Source organism: Nipponia nippon, unplaced genomic scaffold, assembly GCF_047370975.1.
Source record: "Nipponia nippon isolate SJK-2023a ecotype South Korea unplaced genomic scaffold, ASM4737097v1 scaffold_2, whole genome shotgun sequence".
NCBI lineage: Eukaryota > Metazoa > Chordata > Aves > Pelecaniformes > Threskiornithidae > Nipponia > Nipponia nippon.
Window position 1 is genome coordinate 114,633,881 of NW_028262336.1, and position 11,120 is coordinate 114,645,000.

At 47.7% G+C, this 11,120-nt stretch overlaps 1 protein-coding gene across 4 annotated transcripts; it reads left to right on the plus strand.

The window, feature by feature from the left end:
- Nucleotides 1-406: 406 nt before the first annotated feature.
- Nucleotides 407-8,171, plus strand: LOC104023062 (myb/SANT-like DNA-binding domain-containing protein 4). Of its 4 annotated transcripts, XM_087758988.1 has the most exons (4): nt 896-1,024; nt 3,655-4,291; nt 6,146-6,615; nt 6,652-8,171. In XM_087758988.1, exons 2-4 carry the CDS (start codon nt 3,824-3,826, stop codon nt 6,755-6,757), a joined length of 1,044 nt encoding a protein of 347 aa, XP_087615114.1. In that variant the 5' UTR covers nt 896-1,024; nt 3,655-3,823; the 3' UTR covers nt 6,758-8,171. The 4 variants fall into 4 exon arrangements, with proteins under 4 accessions (XP_087615112.1, XP_087615114.1, XP_087615111.1 ...); XM_087758986.1 differs by lacking the exon at nt 896-1,024 and adding an exon at nt 407-851 and having other exon boundaries at nt 6,146-8,171; XM_087758985.1 differs by having other exon boundaries at nt 6,146-8,171.
- The last annotated feature ends 2,949 nt before the right edge of the window (nt 8,172-11,120 follow it).

An 11,120-nucleotide genomic window follows, 5' to 3' on the forward strand; every position in this document is an offset into this window, starting at 1 on the left:
GCCAGGGGAGGTTTAGGTTGGACATAAGGAAAAGGTTCTTCACCCAGAGGGTGGTGGAGCACTGGAACAGGCTCCCCCGGGAGGCAGTCACGGTGCCAAGCCTGACAACATTCAAGAAACATTTGGACAACACCCTCAGACACATGGCATGAATTCGGGGTTGTCCTATGCAGGGGCAGGAGTTGGACTCGATGACCCTTGTGGGTGCCTTCCAACTCAGGATATCCTATGATTCTATGAAAAGCGTTTTGCATGTATATTCACTTACAGTAATGACATGGTGGCTTACATAAGCAGCACTTTCCAAAAGATAATTACTTTTTTATTGCAGTATCTCCACAAATGTTATTTCACTATTTTAACCACAAAACCCGCAACACACTCACACCACACCGTTTAGGGGGAAATGCAAATGCCGATGCCTTAGCTCGGCCACCACAACCCGACTGCCCGCTGCTCCGCGGCTGCCCCGACGCGGCCGCGGAAACGTCCCCGGGGCGAACCCGCACCCTCCGCCTGGGCCTGCGCTCACGCGGCGCACCGGCGGGAGGCGCGCCTGAGCCCGAGCCCCCCGCTCCCTTCCAGACCGCCGCAGAGAGGCGCCAGCCCTCTCCCGCCGCCCCCGCAGGCAAAGCAGCCGGGACGGTGGCGCCGGGGCCGCCCCGTGCGGCTCCTCCAGGACCCGGCGAGATGCCCACCGCCGGAAGCTCCTTGAGGGGAGAGGCGGGCCTTGACAGGCACTAGCCAATCATCGCCGGCAGCGGGAAGACAAGCAGCGACTGTAGCCAATGGGGCCCGGGGGCTGCGCACGGCGGCGGCCCCGCCGGGAGAGGAGTTGCCGCGCTCCGAGCGTATGTGGGGGCCTCTGGGCGCGTCGGGGCGGTGAGGGGGCGGGGCGGAGGAGCAGCGGCGGCCGTGGCCCGCCAATAGGCGTGCGGGAAGGACTGACAGGCACGCAGCTCGCCCAATGGGAGGGCGGCGGTTGTTAAAGGGCCGGCGACCCGGAGGGGAGAGCTGGGCGCAGGTGAGCAGTTGGCGCGGCTCCCCGGGGACCCGGGCGGGGCGGGGAGGGGAGCGGGCCCGAGGCAGCCGCTCCCCCGCGGGGCTGCTGCCCGCGCGGGGTGCAGGCGGCCCCCGGCCCCTTTGAGGGGGGACCGGCGGAGCCCCGGCTCCTGAGGGCGGCGAGGCGGTTGCTGCCGTCCTCCTCGGCGGCCCGGCGGGGAGGCCCTCCTCTTCCTCCCGGGAGAGCTGCGGGGCCCCGCCGGCCCGCCTGCGGGTCACTCGCCGGGGGGCTGCCGGCCTGCGGCGCGGGTGGGGGCCGCGGGCCCACCTGCTGCCCGGGGCTGAGCCCGGCGGGGCTCGGGGAGGCGCCGGCCGGGGCGGCCGGCCCTGCCCTCGCCTCCTTTGTTGCCTTGTCGGCCTCCCGCAGGGCTCCGTGCGCCTCCTGGCGGGCCCGGGCCCGCCCCGCCGGCCGGCGGCGAGGTCTCTGGCTGGGCCGGCGCGGAGCTGGGGGCCGGGCCTGCCTTCGCGCCGCCAAAGGCGCGCCCGGCGCGGCGGGGAGGCGTGCTCCCGTTGGCGGCCGCGGCGGTTTCGGGGGCTGGGGAACGGTCGGCTGATGAATCTGTGGAGCCAACGGCCTGAGTCCGCGGCTGCTTCCCATGCTGGGTACCGCCCCTCCGCCTCCCTCGGTTACCCTTGTAGGATAAGAATTCTGCTTGGTCACTTTTTAACAGTTAAAAAAACCAACAAACTTACACTAGATAAACTTAGAATTTGATCCAGAGGTCAAGAAAGTCAGTTGCCATAATAACAGAAAAGCACTAGTGCTGTAATTTGCGTTTGAAAACCACAGCAAGTGCCAGATAAATTGATTTTTCTGCCAGACGAGTGAATATAATGTTGCTACCTTGAAAGCCCAAGTATCGTTTCTTGGTAAACTTATAATAATGAAATTTAAGGTAGACGCTTAAAGATCAGATAAAAGGTCTCAGAGAAATTTTGTGTAATTCTAGGAGATCTTGTGCTGTGTTGTGGTATAAATCTGACTTTTCAAACTGCAGCATTTTTTTCTTTTTTACTACTGGTTATGTCAAGCTAAGGCTCTATATTAAAACAGTAGGTTATAATATTTCTTTTTTAAGTAATTCCGTTTTCTCAAAAACCAATTAGTATTTTATTTTCAGAAGGGCAGGAAGTTCCACACACCTTAAACAGCAACATGCAGCGTCCAGCTTGAGTCTGAGGAGCCAGAAGTGCTGGTGGCTGCACGGGAGCAGTGCAGAGTGGTCCGTGCTGATACGCGCCCGTGCTTTATGCAGTTGGTTCCTTCTTGGGACTCGGTTTTGCGTATTTGCTCGGTAGTAACCATCGGAAGTAAACGGATTGACAGCGAGGGCAATATTTTAACGAGGAAAAGTAGTAAACCAGTTTCCTAAATGCAAAGTTTTAAAAAATATTTGAGGCCAGCATGCTTACGTGTGGGGTGTGAAAGAATGCTGCTTGATACGGAAAACTTTGTAAGTGAACCACTTATTTACAGTCAGTAGCGCAGAGGAAATGAAGAATGATGTCTAAGCTATTCTGTGTATTATCCCCCACATGGAGAGTTTTTATGTAAGGTGCTGATGTGTATGTTTTAACCAAGTTTAGGAGAACAACAGGAGGAAAAAAACCTTAGAATTTAAGAATCCTGTGTAGCTGGGGGGGGGGTTGGTATTTAAGGATTCAGTCCATTAGTCAGTAGCAATCAAATATGTAATCTGTGAGCCATTTGCTTCAGGTGGACAAAATTCTATAGTAGATTACTAGTGAACAAACATAACAGCTTGAAAGTGTAAGTACTGTGTAGTGAATTGTTGGCCTACTTGCTGTAAAGCCTTTTAAACCTGCCTAAAGTGGTAGGTAACGTGGTACAAAGGAAAGGTCAAAACAAGTCCTAAGTTGGACCATTACCGAGCAGCCTGACCAAGAACCTTTTTAATTCTCAGTCTGTGCTTTCAATTCTTTTTTTTTTTTTTTTTTTTTTTTGGTGGTATGGTCTATGATACACTCATCACTGCGTTAATTGTCCTCTGTTTCTCCCACTCAGACTTTCCACTTTCTGTAGAGTTACGTGCATTCTGTCAGGCGTGTTATGGGCTTTAGCTTTCTTTCCAGCATCAGGCCCAGGACCAGCGATTGCTGAGGGTAGAGGACTGGACATGCTTTCAACTTGTCATCCCATCTGACTTGAGGTGTTTTGCAGTGTGAGAAGGATAGCGGAGGGCTTTACCATGGGCGTGTAATGGATTCTTCCCAAATCTGTCTGCTGTTAAAACCTCTCTAATGCATGACATTTGTTTGAACTAGTAGTTATTTTCTGACGTTCAGCAGAATTGTTCCAGTTCTCGTCTTGTGGTTAAGATCAGTCAGAAGAGCCTCTAAAACTTTAACTTTTCAGATTAATCTACTTTTTTTTTTTTTTTTTTTTCTGGAAATGGTGTCTCATGTAAAATGTCTCAGAAATGTCAGTCCCCTAAATGGTTTTCTTCTGTTGAGTGAACGATCAGTTCAAAATACGCATTCCTTAAATGATGACTTAGGAGTCAAGTTCGTTAAATGAAAATATGCAGTGTATACGTTGGAGATTTATGTTGTTTGCTTTTTTTCTCTTAGGAAGCCTGACAAATAGGAAACTACTACAAAGTGAAGAGAAAATTCACTTCACGAGAACTGAGCTCTGCTTTCATTGGCTTTTAAATTTTTTTTTCTGTTAATAACCGATTAGTGTCAGATCATCTCTGTAGTCTGCTGTGGTGAAATTATTAGGTTAAAGCTGGAAAAAATGAAACAATTAAAAAGAAAAAGAAAAAGAAAGAGCAATTTTACTTTTCAGGAAACTCAAACTCTCCTTAAGGAAATCAGAAAAAGGAGAGGAGTACTCTTTTCAAAGCAATTCAATACAACAATTAATGAGATGAAACGGAAAGCTTGGGAGGAAATAGCAGAGTGTGTAAATGCTGTAGGTGAAGGAGAGCAAAGAACAGGGACAGAAGTGAAAAAGCGATACCTTGACTGGAGAGCACTCATGAAGAGAAAACGTCTAAATGCAAACATCAAAGTAGTAGGTGCTGGGTTTCACCTTCCTTCATCCAATTTAGATGACTCTCTCAATGAAGACATGGATGAGAAAATGGGATTTGCAATTGAATCTAGTTTTGAATGGCAAAATATCACTGACTTCAGGGAAGCCGGTGGATCTTTAACAGAAATCAAAGTAGAAGAGGAAGAGGAGGATCCGCAGAACTTTGAAGTGAGTGACTGACGTACATTAGCTATTTGCAATATGGCTTTCGTTTCGTTCCAGCATAAGGCTTTTTGCTGTGTTTCTTCCTAGCGTCTGTTTCTGTGTTTTCTGAATGTGTGAATTAAAGAAGCTGTAGAAACAAATATGTTTCAGAGAGATGGGATTCAAACCTAGCAGCTTGCAACTGTGTGTAAGGTCTTGGATGTTGGTTATGAAATTGATATCCCTCAACTTTGAATGTGTATTTGCCCATCTATTTTCCATTTGCATGTGCCGTAGGTAAGGATTAGTTTAGTCAGTAGAATGCAAATACGCTGTTGAAGGAAACTGGTGATTTTAATACTGAGGCTGGCTGGCTGGCTGAACGGAGAAGAGAAATGCACCTCTTTTAACAAATGGAAGCATATGTTACGTGCAGGTACAGAAAGAAACAGCACGCTGTTTGTATTTCTTAAACTGAACCCACAGGAGATGAAAACATTACTTGAGTGAGTCAGTCAGCCATTCCTGTCTGTCAGAATTTTAGTGTGAATTTGACAAGCAGCTGTGCGTCCTGTAGACAAGTTGTTACTCCTAGTAGTACCGTGACGGTCCTGGGGTAGGCAGCCAGCTGGAGAGAAGGCGAATGTTTGGATGGTTTTGTTGTACCTGTACAGATACCTAGTTCTCCCTTCAAAACGGGTTACTCGGACAGTTTTGGGTTGGGGTTTTTGTTTTGGAGGGGGGAAGGCGGGGGAAGCAACTCCTGTCTTAGCTCAGTTGAGCTGTGTGCTGGGAAGAAATCCACATAAGCTGTTAAATGGTAGTGAGCCTACTGTCTGACAGCTGCTGAGGAACAGTGTCTGTCTGCTCTAATGGTGGAGGACTGGCAGCGGCACTCGTTGTCTTAAGAGTTTCTGAACCCCTCTCTTCCTCAGTTGGCCTTTCCTTTGCAGCGTACTTAGTGGGAGACAGTTATCCCTTGTGTACTCTGAATTTGTAGCCCATAAGGGCTGTAATTCTGCACAAGTTGTTACAGTCCACCCAGAGCAATGGTCCTACCCACGTAGTCATGTGCATCATAAATAGCTTTACAGCAAATGTAATAATAGAGAATGGGTTAAACAAGTCCTTCTTTATTGACCACTTAATACAGTTTGAAGGGTTAGGAGCATGTGAAAAACAGCAGCGTTAAATGTTTTGTAGAAGCGGAATCCTCAGGTTAGCAAAGGATGGTTTAGCTTACGTACCACATAGCCTATGGATCCAGCTGCTCTGATGAAGAATTAGTCACAACAAATTCTTGGGGGCTTACACAGAAGTCACCCAGCTATAAGAAAAGTAAGAACCGCACATGCTTTTTTTAGATCCAGTTTTCTCTCAGTGGTTCTGAATGCTCTATAACATCTGTCGTGCAATATTTTCTGTATCTTTTTGCCTGTCTGCCGACAAGCTGATTTAGCATTTGTCATGGCCAGATATTAATTGGTGGATAAAACGTGTTTCTCTGCATGTGTAATGGTAGAAAACAGTCTTTTGATCTAGCATAGTTCATAGAATATCTCAAATTGGAAGGGACCCATAAGGATCCTTGAGTCCAACTCCCCGCTCCTTGCAAGGACTACCTGAAAAACTGTTACCCTCGCAGTTCTCATCTGGTATTATACCAGTAGCATGTGACTGAAGAGATTGCATCATGATACACTCCGTTTCATAAAAATGACAAGAACTTAGTTAGTTCACAGCATGTGAGTTACAGTTCCGAGTAGCTTTTAAGATGAAAAGGCCCAATATGTTCTTTTCAGTCAAGTTGTGTGTAATAGCTTTATTGTGGCATAAAGACTGGAATGTAATCCTTGTCTGTTGCGTTCCTCTCTGCAGTTTCCTATTGAGGAAGAAGAAGAAATTTTGTCATCCGTTCTGCCAGATTCAAAAAAGGAAAATGACCTACCAGACTTCCCCCACATTGAAGAGTTTGGAAATCTCAGCTCTGCTCAAGCTAGGCTCGCCTATGAAGATTCTCACTTGCTTATAAATCTGGAGAAGCAGAAGGTGGAGCTGGAGAAGCAGCGACTAGACATTGAAGCCGAAAGGCTGCAAGTAGAGAAGGAGCGCCTGCAAATTGAGAAAGAACGGTTGCGGCACGTTGACTTGGAGCGTGAGAGGCTTCAGCTTGAGAAGGAGCGGCTTCAGATCGAATGGGAGAAACTCAGGCTAGAGACTCTGCATGCTGAAAAACCTGCCCTGGAGAATGACCTCACCCAAACAGAGAAACCCATCATACAGCCTCTGGATCTAGAAACTGAAAAGTTAAAACTTGAAAAAGAACGTTTGCAGTTAGAGAAGGAGAGGCTGCAGTTCCTGAAGTTTGAGTCAGAGAAGGAGAGGCTGCAGTTCCTGAAGTTTGAGTCAGAGAAGCTGCAGATTGAGAAGGAACGCTTGCAGGTGGAGAAGGAGCGCCTTCGAATTCAGCGAGAGGGTCACTTGCAGTGAACTCCATGACTGAATTATCAACCTTAGTGTTTTGATGTTTGTAAAATAGAGGTAGTGCTTTTCTTAATACTGAACCTGTCCTAGAGGCTTAACATTCTTCTGTTCAGAGTGGAATGTTGATGTTAAACTGAAAAAGAAAAAAAAAAAAGGAAGAAAAAAAGAATGGTGCTCAATATGTCTGTGTGCCTACATAACTGAGCTTATGTGTGAAATTGCTTTTCAGTGTATCAGAACCAAGTGTTACGTTCTCTTGTCTTCAGTATTGTGTTGTGTTAGTTTGGTGTCCTCCTCTCATAGACACATTGAGAAGAAGCAAGGCTGAACCTTGTACTTTTTTCACTGTACTAACAGTAAGGAAGGATCAGAATAAATCGGCGTATGTTGTGAAGGCATGGTGCTGGTGATAGCCCGCACAGTAAATAAGTGCAAGTTAGACAGAACACAATAGCACAGTCACGATGCGATTGGTTCGTTAAACTTAATATCGCCTTTTTGTTTTTTTCCACCCCCGCAACTGGAAAAAGAGTTCAAGAATTATCTAAAAGTTAAAGTACAAGTTAAATTCACTGCAGTTGTGTTTACGGTTGTTCCATGGCTTGAACTGAATGGGGGTGCAGAAAATAGTATTCTTCCTTTTGTATGATGCGTTCATACTAGATAAGGTCACACATCAACCATGCCTACTGTAAGCTGGACTGTTGGTTGCACCAGGTCATTAATAATGCTGTGTGGAATACAGCACCCGTCTTAGTATAGCATAGGGACGTACTGATTGATCAGGCATGCTGTCTGATGGGTCTGTGGTGGCCCCCTGAAGTACATCGCTGGACCTGGTTTGTTCCATGAGAGACAGTAGCTGGTGATGGGAGCCTGGGGAGTGGAGGCACAGAGGCTGAGCACAGACTAAGGAGCACTGAGCTTGAACATGACACTCCTGATGTTCGTTCTGCCTGGCCAGCACTGAGGTCACGTCTGCGAGGCAGCCAGAAGAGCCTTCTATGGCCGACGCCATATAGTGTGTTTTAGTTAGACAAACAGAAATGGTCGGTGCTGAAGGCTGTCAGTATTTTTCATAAGCAATGAATTCATTTAAAATAATAAAAACAGGAAGCTTTCTGTTATTTTGTATGTGTTTAAATCCCACCTGAGCCAGACTTCACATTTCTCATCTTTCTGCAAGTAACTAACTATCTTTTGTTGACTCCATTTGAAACTTAGGACTATGAGAATACTAAATCTGAATATATGTTGAGTGACTTACATGGATTCTTGTGCAAGTAAATATATTTATACCACTACAGGACTACTTTTATTCTGCAAAGAAAATGTTATTTTTTTATTACTGAAACAAGTGTGCTTCTACGGTGGAAATAAATTTGACTACTACAACCCAAAATTGCTCTTGAGACTGTTTCTTCACAGAGAAACAGGGCTACTCAACACAGCAGCACCCCAAAGTTGCGGGGGCCTGTACTCCCTGTGTAGTAAATGGGAGAGATGAGGCATCTCAGAGCTGGACTTCAACCAACCAGCGCTTGACTGGAGAAAGGCAAAAGGAAGGAGACACAAACCAGCTGGGCAGGAACGGACGCGGGCTGGATGCCAGGTGCCCGCCAAAGCCGCGCTATCACTCCCTCCGCAGCCGGACAGGGGAGAGGAAATCTAACGAAAGGCTCGTGGGTCGAGATGAGGACAGGGAGAGATCATTCACCATTTACTGTCACGGGCAAAACAGACTCAACTTGGGGAAATTAATTTTTTGCCAATCAAAATCAGGATAATGACAAATAAAACCAAGTCTTGAAACACCTTCTCCCCACCCCGCCCTTCGTCCTGGGCTTAACTTTACTCTTGACTTTCTCTACCTTCTCCCCCGCAGCGGTGCAGGGGGACAGGGAATGGGGTTGTGGTCGGTTCATCACATGTTGTCTCTGCCGCTCCTCTCTCCTCAGAGGAGGACTCCTCGCACTCTTCCCCTGCTCCAGCCTGGGGTCCCTCCCACGGGAAACAGTCCTCCACGAACTTCTCCGTCGTGAGTCCTTCCCATGGGCTGCAGTTCTTCACAGACTGCTCCAATGTGGGTCTTTTACACGGGGTGCAGTCCTTCAGGAACAGACTGCTCCAGCGTGGTCCCCCGTGGGGTCACAAGTCCTGCCAGCAAACCTGCTCCAGCCTGGGCTCCTCTCTCCATGGGGCCACAGGTCCTGCCAGGAGCCTGCTCCATCGCTGGCTTCCCACGGGGTCAGAGCCTCCTCTGGGCATCCACCTGCTCTGGCGTGGGGTCCTCCACGGGCTGCAGGTGGAGATCTGCTCCACCGTGAACCTCCGTGGGCCGCAGGGGTTCAGCCTGCCTCACCATGGTCTTCACTCCGGGCTGCAGGGGAACCTCTGCTCCGGTGCCCGGAGCACCTCCTGCCCTCTAGAGTTTCCAGATAACTATTCTGACTGGCAAACAGGGTGAGTGGGAACAAGGGGCAACATAGCCAGCCATGCAAGAGGTAGTGACCAGAAGGACCAAGCCAGGACAGATAACCTTCCTATGATCTTGTCTGTAAGAAGTACTTGGGCAGGACGGAGCAGTTAGTTAGGCCGCTGCTTGGTACCAGCACCTCTGTCTTCATACTTAATTCCGGTTGAATGACTTAACCATTAGGATAATGGTTTGTATTTCACACTGGACATCTTGGGAATTATGCCCCAAGAGCATTAAAGGTCTGGGGGAGGGGGGAAATAAATAAATAAATCGGAAGCATTTCTGAATTCTGAATCATTTCAGAAATTTGAACACTTCTCCAAATGTGAATAGAGCTGCCTGTAAGCAATTATTTCTTCTAACAACTACTCAGCCTCCTAGGGAAGTGATGCATCCTTTGGTTATACAAAACCGCTTGGAAAATACTGAATGATGAAATTAAGTATCGTCATAAGTCATTGAAAATACAGTTTCAACATAAAATTTAGAGAAAATTACAGAGTTTAATACATCAGTTTTATAGCTTGCTTTTTTCATACCAAAATTGCAGTCATTTTGTGGTAATTTGAATTTAAATGTCACCTTTTTAAATACTAATCTGCAATCTCTTAAACCTTAATTGCTTGATTTACCAACCTGGGATCCTGACAGCAAAGCCTAAGGGCAAGATTTGGGCCATGTAAATGTCACCAAAGTCAGGAGATACGTGTGAATTCAGTTCCTCTGCTAGAGAGGGAGAGATTTTGGACTCCTGCTTGAAAGAAGGGCCTGTGACTGTAAGTGATAAGCGACATTTCCAGACTGGGAAGAGTTTTAAGACAAGGTGGAAACGACACACGTACGGAGGAAGAGGCAAGTATTTGGAGAAAGAAAAAGGAGAGGTGTGAAGATCAAACATTGAGCAACAGGGAAGGCGGGTGAAGCTGGCGACAGATAAAACAGAGTACTGGAAATATCCCCAGTGGTCACTGCAAACTGCTTTCTCAAGGTTCGGTCTGATGCACTGATGTCAGATCTCATGGCTCTGTGGACTCTCATGGGAATGCATGAACGGGGAAGGCGAGGGCCAAAGCACGGCCTGAGGTGCAGCAGGCAGTTTTGCAGCCGCTGCAAAAGGCGGCAGGCTCACGCGCTCCGTGCGTGCATGTGGTTTCCTGTGCTGCAGCAGGAGCGTGCACCGGGACCTTCATAAACGCCATTACGTCCACTCCTCCATGAAGGGTTTTCCAGTCAGTAATTTTAGGGCCAGAAGGCCAAATAACAAAGGCAAACTAAAGGCTACCTCCGAGAGTTTCTCGCTGTCTTGGTGATGGGTCCCACCAATTTGTGCCTGGCTAGGACGCTGATGGAGAGAAGCAGAGTGCGTCCAGGTGTTTCCACCGTGCAGTTTGGAGACAGACTGTCTAATGCTTACCAGTGTCCTAACGACAGCCAGAGAAGGTGATAGGGTAAGGTTGTAAATGTGGTCCCCAAGAACAGCCCAGGACAAAGAGCGGCCGCACTCCCAAGAGGACACACCTGAGAAAGCGCGGTAAGGTTCACAGGCAACTTCATTTCCTTGAGTAAGGGAACCTGCCTTATTTCTGGGCCATTTTGAGCAACTTTCACTGTGCATAAAAAGATGCTGCAGGCAATGTATACACAAGGTATAAAATATTTATTTATTAAGGCAAAGAAGAGATGGTTAGGATTTAATAAAGCTATCAGACTAAGCATTAGTAGCCTCGTTACCTCAAGGCATCTTTGCTGGCCAGGCAGGCATCACCCAGGAGAGGAAGGGCTCCCCAGCATAGCTCCCTGGTGGTGCTGAGTTGCCGTCTTCTGAGGGTTGGTTTTTTTCTTTTCTTACTTTGGGATTTCTTAATCTTTCCACCTTGGTAGATTTTTTTC